This window comes from Malaclemys terrapin, chromosome 20, assembly GCF_027887155.1.
Source record: "Malaclemys terrapin pileata isolate rMalTer1 chromosome 20, rMalTer1.hap1, whole genome shotgun sequence".
Lineage (NCBI taxonomy): Eukaryota > Metazoa > Chordata > Testudines > Emydidae > Malaclemys > Malaclemys terrapin.
Window position 1 is genome coordinate 15,110,611 of NC_071524.1, and position 18,451 is coordinate 15,129,061.

Genomic DNA, 18,451 nt, shown 5'->3' on the forward strand with positions numbered 1-18,451 from the left:
CCAACTTCCCCCCCCAACAACCTCCCTCCCCTCAAAAGAGACATCCGCACCCCCTCCACAGCCAACTTTCCACCTTCCAAACCTTCCTCTGTTCCCTTGGTCCCCCCCGCACCCCCCAACTCACATAGCAGCAAGAATAAATATTAAATATTTTTCTCTTTAGAAAACAAACAGGAGTCGATATTTATAATCTATAGATTAAAAAATAACAGTACGTCGTCCGCCGCTGATCCAGGCGTCCGAGGAGGCGTCTCTGTAAACATTCTTTAGCGGGGCAGGGGGGGACGGAGCCACAGGTCCGAGGTTGGGGGGGCCACTTTTAAACCTAGAAATGAACAAGAGCGGGGGACGAACGATTAGGGCAGACGGTAATCGGCTGGGAGTCAAAAGGCCCTTGCCCCGCCCCCTCCCGCACCACCCTGGCCGAGGAATCCAGCCCAAGCGTGGGGCGAGGGGTCTTGGTTCGGCGGAGACCCCGGCCCCGCGCATCTCGATTCATAACCGTGCAGGTGGGGTGCTGGTTGCATCCTGTCCAGATGTCGGGTCTTAGGGACAACCAAAGAAGTGACTCTCTGATTCATAGAATCACAGAATATCAGGGTTGGAAGGGACCTCAGGAGGTATCTAGTCCAACCCCCTGTTCAAAGCAGGACCAAACCCAACTAAATCACCCCAGCCAGGGCTTTGTCAAGCCGGGCCTTAGAAACCTCTAAGGATGGAGATTCCACCACCTCCCTAGGGAACCCATTCCAGTGCTTCACCACCCTCCTAGTGAAATAGTGTTTCCGAATATCCAACCTAGACCTCCCCCACTGCAACTTGAGACCATTACTCCTGGTTCTGTCATTCCCTCCCTCCCATGTGACTCCTGTCCCAGGATTTCCACAGAGCCCAATTCAGGACTTCAATGGAGCACTGCGGATCTACACCAGCAGGGGACGGGACTTTACGTGAGTGCTACGGGAGTGGAGCAGAGCTGATGGGTTCACCACAGAGCCATTGACCTCCCTACAGAGGTCCAAAGCGAGATGCTCCCATGTGTCAGTGTTTAGTGGCAGTCACATGCTCCCCCTGGGTGAGTTGGTGGGTGCCAGGAAGGGTGTGGGGTGGGGGAGACGGCATGGAATGGAGGCCGGAAGTCACCCGAGGACAAGCCGCAGCCTGGGTGATGGGGCACACGAAACGCATTCAGAGCTGTGAGCGGCGGAGAGGGTCAACAGCTCGTACCGAGAAACGAGGAGGCACATAGAGGTATTATGGTAGCGCCCAGCCAAGAGCAGGGCCCCGCTGTGCCCGGTGCTGCCCACGCACGCCCCTGCCCCGAAGAGCTCCCAGGCTAAGCAGACCCAGGGATGAGTCTCCCCCTTTTACAGCAAGAGAGAGAGGAAGTGATTTGCCAAGGACCCTTCATGGAGTCCGTGGAAGAGCCGGGGATAGCAACTAGATCTTTGCCACATTCGCGGCATGTGATCAGACCCCTGGGAAGCACTAGGGGGTGCCCCTTCCACACATGGCGCACGGTGACCCTGTTTAGCACATGCCAGGGACAGCGTCTCCATAGGTGTCTGTACGGTGCGTAGCACAGCGGGTGCCCTGATGGATTGGGACAGTCAGGTGCTACCACAGGGTCAGTGATAACAATAGCACCTTTCGTCAGGAGGCCTGGAAGCCCTTTACAAAGGAGGTCAAGATCATTAGCTGCATTTTACATATGGGGAAACTGAGGCACGGAAGTGGGGGAGTCACTTGCCCAAGGTCACTATGATCCCGGGAGCCGCTCAAAGCCAACTATACCTCATATCAGTCATGACACATTCATTACCCCAACCCGGTGTTGTCCCAATATGTCTCTAAAAGGTGTCCTGCGAGGTACCATATGTAAACTGGTGACACGCTGGGCCCCAAAATCATGGGGCAATGTATGTACGGATTATGTACCACGACTGATAGCTGTGTGCTGGAGGCGGAGCATAAATCCAGTCTGCCCTGTCCGGCTCCATTACAGGCAGAGGATAATGAAAGTACATTTACATGCAAGGTAAACAAAACCATCAAGCTAACAAGCGGCGGAGAAGAACCTGCCGGGGGACAGAACCTGCACCCCAAGAAGCCTCCCTGCCTCTTGACGCAGAGACAATCCCCTTCGGGTAATATAAGAGGAGCAAAAGGACATTTCCTTTATCCGTTGCTTAGGGGACTGAGGGGCCAGCGATGTGAAAGGCAGGAGATGCTGCTAACTTGCCGTGAGACACTCATTTAGGCAAAGACATCACTTGCTGGAATTCACATCTAGTCACTAGAAAGCATGTGCTGTTTGGACCCAGACCTGTCGCTTTTTCTCTCACTTAGTATCACCTAAATCTCTGTTCTTTGCTAATAATGTTTGACTATAAACCTGGCGTTCTCAACCGGGGGTCCGCGGGCCCCGAGCAGGTTTCAGTTAGACCAGGGCTAACGTTAGACAGGGCAGAAAGCCCAAGCCCAAGCCCTGCCTCACGTCTGGACCGAATCGTTGACAGCACCAGCAACAAGGTTCACACGAAGTCAGTTTTTTAATTCCAGGACCGCCAGTCTCCTCTTCTGTTTTCTATTCTAGATGTGTGTGTGTGGTTAACTGTATAACGATCCATTTCAAACAGCTTTTCATCTACTGGACGCATAGGCGCTGACTTTTTGGTTCCCGGGGGTGTGTGTGCTCGACCCCTGCTCCGCCCCAGACCCTGCCCCCTCTCCACCCCTTCCCCCAACCCCCCGCCGCCTCTTCCTGCCCCCGTTCCACCCCCTCCCTCTCAGCGCCTCCTGCATGCCGAGGAACAGCTGATCGTGGTGGGTGGGAGACACTGGGAGGAGGGGAAGGTGCTGAACCGCAGGGCTGCCAATGGGTGCTCTGCACCCACTGTTTTTTTCCCCGTGGGTGCTCCGGCCCTGGAGCCTATGACTGGATGTGCCGAAAAACGGTTGTTGGGGCACAGGTGAGCTGTGGCGTTTTTATAGCACGTTGCGGGGGGCTCAGAAAGGAAAAGGCCGAGAACCCTGCTCTGAAGCGTCTCAGGGCCGGAATATTCAAGTAGGTGTGAATCCAACAGCACAGTCTCTTTGGCGGCGGTGATTTGAATTTCTCTGAGTGCCGCAGTGAGAGGGACTGGACGCCGCTGGCGAGCTCACGAACCGCGGATCGCTGTCTGTTACCTGCTGGGCACGGTTGGCCGAGTCGCGGAGCGTTCGCTGGGGGAGCAGACAGACTGGCGTGGCCGGGACATACGGCCGTTTGCTAACTCAAGGGCTTACAGCTCTGGGTGCCCTGAGCCGAGCGTCACAGCCACCCAGCAGGCCGGTGGCAGAACCCAGATCACTGGAGTCCCAGTCCTCTAACCACTAGGCCACCTTGCCTCGTGATAACCGCCCCCTCCCCCCACTTGCACATGTCCTGTGGGGGAACCCGTCCACCACTGCTAGCAGCGCATGACAGCACCATCCCTCGGGGCGGCGAGAAGAGCCCGGGCTCCACTGGGATGCATCGAAAAGCTCCATTAAGGTTGCTGGACCCCGACAGGCCCTGGTTCCCTCGGTCTCCCTAGCCTGTTATCGCAGAGCAGGAACTCCCTAACTCCCGGCTTGGACCCTGGAGCCATTACCTCCCCTGTGCTGTGCTGCTAATGAGCAGGGCCCAGTCCACTTCGTTAGGCCTCCAAGAGCCACTGGCCCGGGTCAGCTGTCTGCCTAGCTATTTAAGGGGCCGTCTCTGAGCAGTTACTCCTCCCTGCGAAGTGTTGAAGAGAAGCACCGTGAACCTGCCTAATGTCACACCCGGAGCTCGTAGCAGAGCAGGGAACTGAACCTGGGTCTCCTCACGTACCGGCTCACACCCGAACCACTGCGCCACCTTCTCTGAGGCAGGCGGCGTCCCTCAGAGAGGGCAAAGACCCTGGACAATGAACTGCTCCCCCCTAGAAGCAGCTGTGATGTCCCCTCCGCTGCGCCTGCTGGATGGACAGAGGGCCATTCAAACCAGTGCGATTCTTAACAATTTAGCCGGGTGCCGCGAGGCGAAAGGGCTGCAGCGTGTGAAGGGTTAATGGACACCAGCTGGCTGAGTGGGGCAGAGCGTAACAGCTGGGTCTGAGTGGAGGTTCTCGCCCCTCCTGGCTGGCTAACGCAAGGGAAGAGGCCAGGAATGATCTTCCTTTGCCCTTCCCTGGCTGGGGATCTCGGTGCCGCGATGGTGAACGTTATCCTCGGCAATGCTCCGCCACTTCCCAAGCAGCATATGGTTGGACTCCGGGGGCTGGAATCTGGCCGGGTTTCTCCATTCGCAGCCTTCCGCATAAGATTCATCGATTTTAGGGCCGGACGGGACCCCTGGGATCCTCTGGTCCGATCTCTGGCATAGCTGTGGCCACAGGGCTTCCCTGAATTAACTCACACTTCAGGTCCAATGGCTGCGGGTGAATCAGCGCGGATCTTTCGGAAAAATCTCAATTCACTTGCCCGTGATGGAGAATCCACCCTGCCCCATGACACTTGTTCTAAGGGTTAATCACCTTCACTGTACCTTGTTTCTAACAGGTATTTGTCTAGCTTCAACTTCTAGCCATTGGGTCTTGCCCTTGGCCTTGCCCCCATCCTGGAGTTCGCCATGTGGCCTGATCTCCCAGCTGCTGGCTTAAGGGGTCCTCAGAGGAGCCTGGTGAGAGAAGCAGATGAGGAGGACCTTAAGGGAAGCCATGTCTCTAGCCCCACTGCATCTCAGGGGAAATCAAACGGCACTTCAGCTGAGATGGCAAAACTTCGGAGCGTAGACATCCTCAGTGATTTACAGGTGGAAACCAGCAACAGGGCTCAGTGCCTCCCTATGCAAAATTCACAGCTGCATGTCAGCCTCCCACAAGTCCTGGGGCACTGGTGCCTCTTGGTTATACTGATGGGGGAAGGCTGCCACTGAGATCCACCTTCTCTCCAGGTGCGCAGCGGTGATATCTGAGCACACCTGGACGCCAGACCTCAAAGTTTGGAGCGTTTGGTTTTTGGTTCAGACCCATCTCGGGTCAAAGGGCTGCTGAGATGGAAGTCAGTCCAGGTGTATTTCACTGGATTTCCAGTAGGGGGCGCCTTGGCAGAGTGGTACCCGCCCAAGACTCCTGCACCATCAACTCAGAGAGTTTTTCAGAAATCCAGGACAGCGTCAAGCCCTTGCGTTCGGACTTTCTGTGAGTTCCAGATCCAAGCCCAATGGGTCCCGAGAGGAGCCGAAGCCAGATTCCAACACCGCGAACCACCTGGAGATCATATTTCCTGTTGGGATCACAATTAAAACACACCCCTTTAGACCCCTCGCTCCATTGCTCCATGGCCGGGCACGTGCCAGGGCCTCCCCCCAAACAAGGGGGAAACAGTTTAGCCTCGGAAAGTCTGGATCCTGGAAACTCTGGCTTGAGAGGAGAGACCAGGTGCTCGTGCCCTAGAGCAGCGGTGCTCAACCAGGGGTCCGGGGCCCCCTTGGGGGGGCCCAAGTAGGTTTTAGGGGCTCCACCAAGCAGGGCCAGCATTAGACTCTCTGAGGCCCAGGTCAGAAAGCGGAAGCCCCACCACCTGGGGCTGAAGCCAAAGCCTGAGCAGTTTAGCTTCACGGGGGCCCCCGTGGCATGGCCCTGGCTTCTATATGCAGAAAACCAGTTGTTGTGGCACAGGTGGGCCATGGAGTTTTTATAGCATGTTGTGAGGGCCTCAGAAAAAAAAAAAGGTTGAGAACCTCTGTCCTAGAGATCTGCCTAACTTCATGGTCCTGGCTTTCATGCCCTTGGAATTGGCGTGGGCGACATCTAAACAAGGTGGGGCATCTACTGGAGATGCATTGCCAGCAGCCCAAGACTCAGGACGCTTGTCTACTGACCTGCCCCATTTGGGCACATTGTCACCAGAGCTTCCAACCGCGGCGCTCATCTTTGATTCTGCTTCTTTCCTTCTCCCCATATCCAGCACCGGCTTCCCCTACAACCCACCCCTATGTCTCTAGCTAGCCTTTGGTCACCTCTCTCCTTGACTCCTGTGACCTCCTCTTTTCTGACCTCATTGCCTCTTGATCTCTCTCCCCTCCAATCTATGCTAACTGGAGATAGCCTTTCCTCACCGATTGGACCTCATCTTCCAATCACTTCCACTTTTTTCATCAGAGGTAAGGCCAGAAGGGACTATTAGATCACTGATTCTGACCTCCTGTATCTCACACACCTGAGAATTCCACCCTGTTATCCCTGTATTGAGCCCATGAACATCTTTCCCTATAAAGCATCCAGTTTGGAAGAGAAGGTATCCAAGAGAGGGAGAATCCATCAGTTCACTTGGGAGTTTTACCTGCACGGGTAAAACAAATTGTGCCTTATTTCTAATTGGAATTTGTCTGGCTTTGACTTCCATCCATTGGTTCTTGTTCTTCGCTACGTTAAAGACCCCCCTTAGTACCTGGTATTTTCTCCCCATGAAAGCAACAGAGGGTCCTGTGGCACCTTTAAGACTAACAGAAGTATTGGGAGCATAAGCTTTCGTGGGTAAGAACCTCACTTCTTCAGATGCAAGAACCACCTGGAGATCATATTTTCTGTTGGGATCACAATTAAAACACACCCCTTTAGACCCCGCGCTCCATTGCTCCATGGCCGGGCATGTGCCAGGGTCTCTCCCCAAACAAGGGGGAAAAAGTTTAAGATGCAGATGACTTGCATCTGAAGAAGTGAGGTTCTTACCCACGAAAGCTTATGCTCCCAGTACTTCTGTTCATCTTAAAGGTGCCACAGGACCCTCTGTTGCTTTTACAGATTTAGACTAACACGGCTACCCCTCTGATACTCTCCCCATGAAGATATTTAAATATTATATTCAAGTCACCTCTCACTCTTCTTTCTGAGAAGCTACACGGGCTGAGTTCTCTAAGGCCTGGTCTACACTACAGAGGTAGGTCGAAGCGAGGCAGCTTCCATTAGTCTAACTCTGTAAGTGCCACTGATGTAACTCGCCTGTTGTGCGGACTTAACAACTCCACCTCCGCGAGAGGCCTAGCACACGGGTCAACGCAATGTCAGTGTAGACACTGCATTGCTTACGTTGACCGTTACTGGCTTTCAGGAGCCATCCCACAATGCCCCACGCTAACAGTTCAATCGGGGCAAGGTGAGGACGCACACCGCCGGCACAAGGAGAGTCGTGTGGACACGCAAAAGTCATTTAATCACTGCAGTGGCTGTAGGTTGACTTAATTTGGTAGTGTAGACTTGGCCGAAGTCTCTTACTGCAAGACATTTTCTCCAGCTCGGAAGTCATTTTTGTAGCTCTTCTCTGTCCCCTTGACAATTTTTCAACATCCTTTTTAAAGTGGCGACGCCAGAACTGGAGGCAGTATTCCATTATCAGTCTCCCCAACGCTGCGTAGAGGAGGCGACTTTCCCTCTAGCTGTACTCACTGCTCCCGATTCTGTGTCCAAGGATCGCATTAGCTCCGTTTGTCACAACATCGCACTGGGAGCTCTCCACTTCAGGTTGGAATGACCCGCTCCAGCCAGCTGATGTTTACCAAACACCCTTCTTCTGGAACACAGAAATTCATGAACTTCCCAGAGATAATGACCACAGGCCGCTGTGTGTCTGGGTCTGGACTGCAGCCACCTGCAAGTCCAGGCCCTAAACTTGATGGGGAAAGGTCTGTGAGGAAGGACATGTCTGCTCCGTCCAGTCACTGTGCCACACCCAACACACCCAATGCACTGAGTAGCAACACTGGCCAGTACATCAAATAGCAATGCTGTCACGCTCAACGCAATCAGTCCAAAGCTGCCATGCCCAACTCACCGAGTAGCAATGCCATAGTGCCCAACTCACCGAGTAGCAATGCCATGGCGCCCAACTCATCGAGTAGCAATGCCATGGTGCCCAACTCATCGAGTAGCAATGCCATGGCACCCAACTCATCGAGTAGCAATGCCACGACGCCCAACTCATTGAGTAGCAATGCCATGGCACCCAACTCACCGAGTAGCAATGCCATGGTGCTCAACACACCGAGTAGCAATGCCATGGCACCCAACTCATCGAGTAGCAATGCCATGGTGCCCAACTCATCGAGTAGCAATGCCATGGGGCCCAACTCATTGAACAGTAATGCCATCATGCCCAACACATAGAGCAGCAATGCCATCACGGCCAACTCATCGAGGAGCAAAGCTGCCACTTTCAACAGATGGAATAGCAATGCCAGTATGCCATCATGACCAATTCATCAAATAGAAAAGCTGCCCCGCTCAATGCATGGAGTAGCCACGCCATCACAGCCAACACTGAGTAGCACTGCTCGCCATGGCATTCCAGATCAGTTAGTCACAGATAAATGGCCCACAATTCACAAATGGCTCCTTTAGAACGTTCTCTTTGATAGGTCAGTTCAAGCGCACCCAGCCAAACCTTCACGACCCACAGTCACATGGGTTAGCAGAAGAGTCAATGCAACTAGCAGAGACCTTGATTTTGAAATACGGTGGGATCCCTATTTAGCACCGATAGAATGTCGCCATGCCGGTTGCAGTGCTTTGGGGGATCACCAGATCAGAAACTCAGGAGCAGAGCAAACACTCCAGGATCTCCACACGGATCATCAGAACCCAAACCTTCACCTCTTCTCCCATTACTCCACACACCCTATTAAAGAATTCCTCTCCCTCCCTGCCTCTAATACCCTTCAAACCTTTGAAAACTGCTTCAGGGCATGAGGCAAGCTCCAACTATAGGATGAAACTTCTCCTCTGGGCAAGTTATTCCAACACTGCTCATCAAGGGGTGTTCTGGCGTCTGGGATTAGCTCGATGGGCATCTGGCCTGATCTGGCAAAGCAATTCCTACGTTCCTACATTTTGCCTGACCCTCGGCTTTGAAGGACTTGGTCAATGGAAACACGAACTGGGGAAAGAAAAATCATCTCCTGGATTGTTCTGCACAACATTGATTTTTGGTTCCAGTTTCCTAGTTTTGGTTATATACGTTTTTAACGCCGGTGCATGCAGCAGCCTCTGGTTGCTTCACTTAGTTCCAGGAAGGGCGAGGGGGTGTGGGGGGAGTTGGTTTTCCCATCAGAGGAAAAGGAAAATTTGGAGGGAGGAATATTTTCCATTGCAAAAGCTGAACGTTCCGATTTTTTTTCGCCAATTGCAGAATCTTGGAACAAGAAAAACGGAACTGCTGTGCAACCTAATAGAATGGACGACGCTTTCCGGAGACAGAAGGATTTGGTTCCAGTTTGCAACAAGCTAATCTGCTCTTTACTCTTCACCCTGAGGTGTCTGGGGTCTCTTCCAGTCCCAACCTCCTCTACACACCCAGCCCAACTATGCAGAATCCAAACTCACTCTCCCCTCCCCAGAGTTTGGCTTTATTAAACCAACAATCAGGTAAGAAAGTTGAACTCAAACCTTCTCCCCAGGCCAACCTGCTCCCTAGGGTTCCTCCCCAGGACTGCTCAGCCCACACCCTAGGTCCTCTGTCCCCAGGAAGGCCCTTCCACCTCCTTTGCCTCCAGGGAGGGTAAAAGAGCCACCGGCAGCAGCGAGTCGGCAGAACCCACTTGACCCTTTCCCAGCGGGATCCCAGGTTTGTGTGATTGTTACTGCTGAGTTAATCTCAGACCGTAGAGGCTAGCTTTTAAATCCAGAGGTCCCAGGTTCAGCCCCTCCAGATGGCCCATCCTGGGGTGTTGTCCCATGTATACAGCACCTACCCCAGTGGGGCCCGGCTCTTCATGAGTTACCGTAGTAACAGTGCAAACCCCTGCCCGCCTACTAGTGAGCAGGTTCAGTCCATCGGCCACCAAGTCCCACATGCTCATCCCCGAGAGAGGACACAGCGCTACTCTCCAGGGAGTGACCACGTCAGCCCCGGTCACTGCAAGGCCAGGGTCCGCAGGGGGATAAAAATGGAGGTGGTGGGGGTGTGATCAAGGAGGGTCTAACCTCCCATTGCACAAGCCACACCATATCCGGTGCCCTCCAGGCTCCGAAGAGGGTTTGCCATACGGACCAATGAGTTTACCCAGCTCCCCGAGCAGAGATCAGAGAGTACACTCTTCCCCATGCCGTGTGGGAAGGGGGTCAGGGGAGGAATCATCCCCTGGATACAGGTCCTGGCAGCTGTGCATTGCAGGACCCTGCTGTGATCTCTCTCCTAGCCTTTGACAGAGGCCAAGCTCACCTTTAGCACTTCCAAATTCATCCCCTTCCCACCCCCAGGTGTTGCTGCTGGGTCCTCTCCATAATCTACCTGCTCCTCGCCATTCTTTGGACTAAAGGCCTTTGGCCAGACCCAGACTGATTCCTGCAACGGTCTCCTCTAGGCCTGTTCAGTCTCCCCGTAATGCATCATCTCTGGCTGGTTGGATCCCACCGGGCCGGTCCTCAACTCCATCCTTCCCTGGCATCTTCCCAGATCCCTGCTCACTCCCTCCCTCTCTGGTCTTGTTGGCCCTTGCTCTGTGCGAGCTGCAGGGCTCATCCCCTCCCCCTTCCCTGCCTAGAAGCCCCCATCCTTTGCTCTGGCTTTTGGTTGCTTCCCGCATCTCTCCACTAGCTAGTTGTCCTGAGAGCTGCTCTGGGGAGAGAAGGGCTGGATCCGCAAACGTTGCCATAGGGTGGTGGACTCCATCACATGGTGCTTGGTCCTATCTGTCTCCAAGCTGGGCTGCTTGGTCCCTGCTCCCCCAGGCACCTGGTTTCCCTGTCCAATTTCCAGGACAACTCCCTCGCCAGTGGCTGGCTGCTCCAGTCCCAGCAGGCAGTTCCTCTCCTGTTACGCAGTAGCGCCGAGGATTGGCTTTCTCCTCTTTGTCTCCAGTTGCTGCTCCAGGCCTCTGGGCTCTTCTTGGCCAAGAGCAACTTGGGCAGCTGTAGGAGTAGCTGGAAACAGAGCGTCCTGGGCTTCATCGGGCACTCCTGCCTTGACCCCCAAAACCTCCTGTACCAGCTTAAGGGTAATTTGCCCCTGGCCCCCTCTTTGACAGGCCCCCCAAACCAGGTAGCGTTGAAATCTGGCACATGGGTATGCAGGGCCATTTGGGTTTGGCCTGGCTCTGTCTCCGGAGTGCTAGGCTGCAACGCCAATCAAATTTGGCCCATCTGCTCCTCAATCTCAATCTGTGGTGGGGCAGACGCATCAAACCTGAGTGGGTTGCACCCTGCTTTAGCCCCTTCAAATGTCAGGAAGAATGGCGCAGCCCAGGCAAGTGCCATGATTGTGCCAAGAACTTCCCTCATTCAAAATGGCTGCCACTGCCGCCTACTGTTCCCAATGGGAGCGAGGCTATGGGCTGACCTTGTTCAAAATGGCCACCACCACCTCCATCCGTTCTCAGGGGAAGCGGGGCCATGGGCAGACCTTGTTTAAAATGGTTGCCATCACTGCCTATTGCTCCCAATGGGTGTGAGGTCACAAGCTGCCCTTGTACAAAATGGCCACCACCGCCTCCTACTGTTCCCAATGGTCCATCTAGCCCAGCTCAATGGTCCATCTAGCCCAGTATCCTGTCTTCTGACAGTGGCCAATGCCAGGTGCTTCAGAGGAAATGAACACACCAGGGCAGTTATCGAGTAATCCGTCCCCTGTCATCCACTCCTAGCTTCTGGCAGTCAGAGGTTTAGGGTCACACAGAACATGGGGTTGCGTCCTTGACCATCCTGGCTAATAGCCATTCATGGACCTGTCCTCCAGGAACTTATCTCATTCTTTTTTGAACCCAGTTATACTTTTGGCCTTCATGGTATCCACTGGCAATGAGTTCCACAGGTTGACTGTGCGCTGGGTGACAAACCTCCTTCCTTTTGTTTGTTTTCAACCTGCTGCCTGTTCATTTCACTGGGTGACCCCTAGTTCTTGTGTGACGTGAAGGAGTAAATAACACTTTCCCTAGTCACTTTCTCCACACCAGTCATAATGTTATAGACCTCTGTCATATCCTCCCTCAGGCGTCTCTTTTCCAAACTGAACAGTCCCAGGTTTTTAAATCCCCCCTCATATGGAAGATGGTCCATCCCCCTTCACCATTTTTGTTGCCCTTTGCTGCACTTTTCCCCTTTCTAATATATCTTTTTTTGAGATGGGGGCGACCAGCTCTGCACACAGTATTCAAGGTGTGAACGTACCATGGCTTTATATAGAGGCAATATGATATTTTGTGTCTTATTATCTGTCCTTTTCCTAATGGTTCCTAACAGTCTGTTCAGTTTTTTGACTGCCGCTGCACACTGAGTGGATGTTTTCAGAGAACTCTCCACAATTGTTAAAAATGGCCGCCATCACCTACTCTCAAAAGGAGCGAGGCTATGAGCTGACACCCTGTTCAAAATGGCCGCCATTGCCTACTCTCGATAGGAGCGAGGCTATGAGCTGACACCCTGTTCAAAATGGCCGCCATTGCCTACTCTCGATAGGAGCGAGGCTATGAGCTGACACCTTGTTCAAAATGGCTGCCATCGCCTCCTACCACTCTCAGTGGGAGCGTGGCTACAGGCTGCTCTTTCAAAATGGCTGCCGCTTCCCCCTCTCCCCCCCTCGGCCTAGGCGCTTATCATCCGGACCCAGCCCCCTGGTATCTGAGTCCCACCAGGCCATGGGCTGGATTTGTGACAGGAAGTGGCCCCAGGGTGACGCTGCTGCTACCACTGACATTTTGGCCGGGGTGGGGGATTGGAAAGGAGACGAGAGGACGCTGGGGTGGACGGGGGCATGGGGCAGTCCTGCCGCATCCTATCCAAACACGGGAAGCCCTGTTCAGAGAGGGGTTAGGGGCAGGACCCCCTTCTCCCTCCCCTCTCCTCTTCCTCCCACGTTCCTTCTCCCTTCCATCCTCCACAGCCCCAATTTCCCCCCCCCCAATTTCTGGGCCTGTCACCCCTTGAGCACTGCCTGTCTCTTGCACTATATTCGGGGGTGTCCCTTCCTGCCAGGCCAGGCCTGAGGCTGGAGTGAGGGACCGGAAGGCGGGAGAGATGTCTGAGGTGAGGGTTTGCCCTGAGCAAAGGCCCGGGGTGGGGCTATTCCTGCCGAGCCAGTTGGCCCAGGCCTAATTAAAAGCCTCCATGCCTAATCAGCACCCCCTCTCGGTGACCCTCATCCCATGCAGTAAGGAGGGGGAGCCAGGGTGGTTGTGGGAGGATGGGAGGGCAACGTACAGTTATCTGGGGTGTGGAGCCATGAGGATAGGGTTGCCACCTCGGCAGTACAAATAACGGGGACATCTGCCTGCTCCACCACGTACACCCTACACCACCGACCCCTCACCCAGGGCACTGTCTCCTTAGCCCCTTTGGGCTCCTGCTCCCGGGCCTGCTCCGGGCACCAACTTTGCCAAACGAGGTTGATATGAGGAGAAAACTGGCTCTGTGGATGAGGGGAAAGCAGTGGACGTGTTATTCCTTGACTTTAGCAAAGCTTTTGATACGGTCTCCCACAGTATTCTTGCCGCCAAGTTAAAGAAGTATGGGCTGGATGAATGGACTATAAAGTGGATAGAAAGCTGGTTAGATCGTCAGGCTCAACGGGTAGTGATCAATGGCTCCATGTCTAGTTGGCAGCCGGTATCAAGCGGAGTGCCCCCAGGGTCAGTCCTGGGGCCGGTTGTGTTCAATATCTTCATTAATGATCTGGAGGATGGCGTGGATGCACCCTCAGCAAGTTTGCAGATGACACTAAACTGGGAGGAGTGGTACATACGGTGGAGGGTAGGGATAGGATACAGAGGGACCTAGACAAATTAGAGGATTGGGCCAAAAGAAACCTGATGAGGTTCAACAAGGACAAGTGCAGAGTTCTGCACTTAGGACGGAAGAATCCCATGCACTGCTACAGACTAGAGACCGAGTGACTAGGCAGCAGTTCTGCAGAAAAGGACCTAGGGGTTACAGTGGACGAGAAGCTGGATATGAGTCAGCAGTGTGTCCTTGTTGCCAAGAAGGCTAACAGCATTTTGGGTTGTATAAGTAAGGGCATTGCCAGCAGATCGAGAGACGTGATCATTCCCCTCTATTCCACAATTGGTGAGGCCTCATCTGGAATACTGTGTCCAGTTTTGGGCCCAAAACTACAAGAAGGATGTGGAAAAATTAGAAAGAGTTCAGCCAAGGTCAACAAAAATGATTAGGGGGCTGGAGCACATGACTTACGAGGAGAGGCTGAGGGAACTGGGATTGTTTAGTTTGCAGAAGAGAAGAGTGAGGGGGGATTTGATAGCTGCTTTCAACTACCTGAAAGGGGGTTCCAAAGAGGATGGATCTAGACTGTTCTCAGCAGATGACAGAACCAGGAGCAATGGTCTCAAGTTGCAGTGAGGGAGGTTTAGGTTGGATATTAGGAAACACTATTTCACTAGGAGGGTGGTGAAGCACTGGAATGGGTTACCTAGGGAGGTGGTGGAATCTCCATCCTTAGAGGTTTTTAAGGTCAGGCTTGACAAAGCCCTGGCTGGGATGATTTAGTTGGTGTTGGTCCTGCTTTGAGCAGGGGGTTGGACTAGATACCTCCTGAGGTCCCTTCCAACCTGGATATTCTGTGATTCTATGATTCAAGCGGGACGGAGCCTGCCAGATCCACCCTGCTCCTGCCCAGTAGTGGCCCCCACAGCCGGTACCTGGGCACTGCTCATCCTGAACCCCCCTGTCCCTGTGGCTCCCAGGCGCTCCGGAGCTGGAGTTGCTGCCCCACGGCTCCCCCTGCTAGAGCCATGATAGGCTGAGGGAGCCAGCAGGGCTGTGACTGACCTGAGGCTTTTAATGTCCTGGGAAGACACAGATTTACCAGGATAGCCACCTAAATATAAAAAAGGGACAATCCTGGGAAAACCTGGCCAGGGGCAGGAGGGAAAAGCCAACGGACTGGCTCAGTTGGCTATCCAAGATGGCAGCAAGGTGGGCATAGCTGCCGTCACTGGAGAGAGGTCGCTATCTGTCCCAGAGGCAGCAGAACACAGCCAGGGTATGTCTACACTGCATTGTAAACCCAGGTCTGCAGGTCCAGCGCTTGGGAACTGGCTCGTTCCAAGCCCGCTCTGGAGCGTCCACACTGCACCGGGTTTACAATTGCCAGGGCCAAGCACGTCCTGGGGCGGCACCTTGGAACGGGGCGGCGCTAGGATATTTATTTATTTATTTATTTTGGTTTGGTGGCGGGGCGCTCAGGGGGGCGGGGGCTTGGCACGGCGCGTCGCTCGGAGGGGGGGCGGGAGCGTGGCGCTTGGAGGGGCGGGGCTTCGGGCGGCGCGGGCTTGCGCAGCGCTCGGGGGGGTGGGGCTTCAGGCGGCACGGGGCTCGGAGGGGCGGAGGTTTGGGGGGGCGTGGCCCTTGGAGGGGCGGGGCTTTGGGCGGCGCGGCACTGGGGCGGGGGCTTGGCGCATCGCTCGGAGGGGGGCGGAGGCTTGGCGCAGTGCGTCGCTCGGAGGGGGGGGCGGGGGCTTCGGGTGGCGCGGCGCTTGGAGGGGGCGGGGCTTCGGGCGGTACGGCGCTGGGGGGGTGAGGGATTACGCGGCGCTCGGGGGGCAGGACTTCGGGCGGCGCGGCGCGGGGGTGGCGGGTTCAGCTGCACGTCGCTCGCGGGGTGGGGGGGGGGTATGGCGGGGCGGCGCTCTTCTTTTTTGCCTGGGGCCACAAAAAAGTTAGAGCCGGCCCTGAATAGGGGGCCTTTCCCCTCCCTTTAGGGGGGCCAGGCCCAGGGTTGGGGGGACTGGCTGGGTGAGGTGGCTCAGGGCCATTCACCTCTAGCCCAGCTCTTCAGTCTCCTGCCATCAGAATCTGCTGTGTGGGGGGCCTACGTGCAATGAGTTTGACAGGACTCAGCCAACTTCCTGGCAGACAAATGACCTCCCCAAACCATTTTGACTGACACTTAGGCCCCTTTGCTGGCTACCACAGTGGAGAGGCCAACAGCTAAACCGGCCCTGCAGTCCAAACTCCCTTCTCACCTCCCAGAGCAGGGCTGAGGCCGGGTGTGTGTGGAGAGCGGGCCTTGGCACTGCCCTGAGCTGTACCCGCTGGGAGGGGCCTGGAGAAGATACCAGCTCCCAGGGCTGTCAATCCAACTTTCACTAGCATTAGACCAGCAAAAATACCCCAATGAAAAGTAGTTTTTTTTTTCCAAGATAGGCAGGAAACACTATAAACCTCACCTCCGCCCCACAGCCCTTCCCCATAGCTCACACCAAGCCTTGGGGTGGGTCAGAAGAATCTGGACATCCTTCCTCCTCCCCTTTGTAAGCCCCAGTTCAGACCAGGGCTGATTTACACGAATTCAGCATCTGTAGTGAGAAGGTCTCAAGGTGCTTTGCAAATGGGGAAACTGAGGTACGGGAATCAACGCGTCAAGCTCCAGGTCACCCAGTGGCAGAAACATAACACAGGCATTCATCTGCCATATGCCTCCTGCTCTAATCACTAGACCCATTCCCCTCCGGAGCCAGGAAGAGAACCCAGGAGTCCTGACTCCCTGCCTCTCTCTGCTCTAACCATTAGAGACCCACTCCCTCTCCAGAGCCGGGAATAAAATCCAGGCCTTCTGGTTTCCAGCCTCCTGTTCTAGCCACTAAACTACACTACTTTCTCACTCAAACAATATTCCCAGGCTCCATTCACAGACCCAAGTGATGTGGCGAAACCTCTGAATTCCGGTGCAGGTCAAGCAGGTGGAGCCAAGTCCCTGAATGTTTTGATGCTCACCCACAACTGCGAGCCGGAAGGCCGTGACCGTAAACAGCGACAAGCCTTGGAAGCCAGCCCGCTGGCTACAAAACGGGCGGGGTGGGTTTGAAACTGGCCACAGCCATGCAAGAATCGGGGCTAGGGGACAAGCCGGGATTGTAGGACCCATCGCAATTACTGGTCTACAATTTCTCCGTTAGCAGTGGACTATCTGAAGGAGAGACAGTACGCTTTTTAAGGGAGGTAGTGTTGCCTACTGGATAGAGCACTGGACTGGGACTTCTGTTGTTCTAGTCCCAGCTCTGCTGCTGGCGGACCTTGGTGAGTCACTGCCTCGCTCTGTGCCTCAGTTTCCATCTGGACAATGACATAATGATACAGCCCTCCTCTGTAAAGTGCTTTGAGATCCACGGATGAAAAGTACCCGGGAAGAGCTGGATATTATGTATTCGTTAACTACTGAAAAACCCAGCTATTTAAATGCCTGGACTCTCTGCAACTCCTAACCAAAGCCACTTAATCCTGGTGTCGTTTGGAAGCCCAGATGATTCATATTTCAACAGCCACTGACCCCGTGTCTGTTGGGGAAAATGGCATTTAAAAACAACCAACCTCCCCAGTAGTTCCCTTTTTTTAAAACCCTGGGGACTGTGTGAGAGCTGTGGCCAGATGGTGACGGGAGAAGTGAGTATGTTCTGGTGTAGCAACCCATCCCGATTTTTGTGGGATAGTTGGTTGAAAGGGACGATCCTGCTTTTGAAGGGATTATGGCACATTCCTGAACCCCTCACACCCCCACCAATTCTCAGGCCCACACAACCACATACAACACCACTGTCCTGAGAATTTCGCCTTCGGTGGGGGCTGTGTAGAAACTGGGCGTGCACACGCAGAATCAGAGGTATAGCTTGATTCGCCTCCCTCTGCTCTAACCACTACACCCCATTACCTTCCCTGAGCTGGGAGCAGGACCCAGGAGTCCTGACTCCCAGCTCCTCTGCTCTAACCACTAGACCCCACTCCCCTCCCAGAACTGTGGATAGAACCCAGGAGTCCTGATGCCCAGCTCCAACCACTAGACCATACTCCCCTCCCAGAGGTGGGGATAGAATCCAGGAGTCCTGGCTCCCAGCCCCTCCTGATCTAACCACCAGACGCTACTCCCCTCCTAGAACTGGGGATAGAACCCAGGAGTCCTGGCTCCCAGCCCCTCCTGCTCTAACCACTAGCCCTCCCAGAGCTGGGGATAGAACCCAGGAGTCCCATCGGAGGCTCTCACAGCTCTTTTCTCTGAGTTACTCAGCCTGATGTCACCGGCCCCAATGAATCAGGTGAACATTATTTTCCCTTTACAGGTGGGAAAACTGAACCCCAGAGAGAGGAAGTGACTTGCCCGCAGCTCACTGGCAGAGCTGGGAAGATACCCCAGGAGTCCTGACTGCCAAACCTTTGTTTTCATTAGTAGACCTCACCTGTTTGCACAGCTAAGAGTAGACAGAAGGAGGCCCAGGTCAGTCCCTTGCTCTAATCTGTAGAATAAGAGCGAGGGATTAATATCGAGCACTTTTTTATCAGTAGATCTCAAAACACTTTACTAAGGAGGCGCAGTATCATTATCCCCACTTTACAGATAGGGAAACTGAGGTACAGAGCAGTGAAGGGATGTGCCCAAGGGCTCCCAGCAGCAGAGCTGGGAAGAGACCCCAGGTCTGCTGAGGCCCAATGCCAGTGCTCTATCCACT

The 18,451-nt window shown here is 54.4% G+C and overlaps 1 protein-coding gene across 1 annotated transcript in view; it reads right to left on the minus strand.

The window, feature by feature from the left end:
• Positions 1-68: 68 nt before the first annotated feature.
• The window catches only part of DLL3 (delta like canonical Notch ligand 3), a 272,756-nt gene continuing 254,373 nt past the window's right edge, over positions 69-18,451 (minus strand). The window contains exon 9 of the mRNA XM_054009867.1: positions 69-325. Coding sequence (XP_053865842.1) covers positions 320-325 — 6 coding nt within the window. The 3' untranslated portion in view covers positions 69-319. The remainder of the gene's footprint in view (positions 326-18,451) is intronic.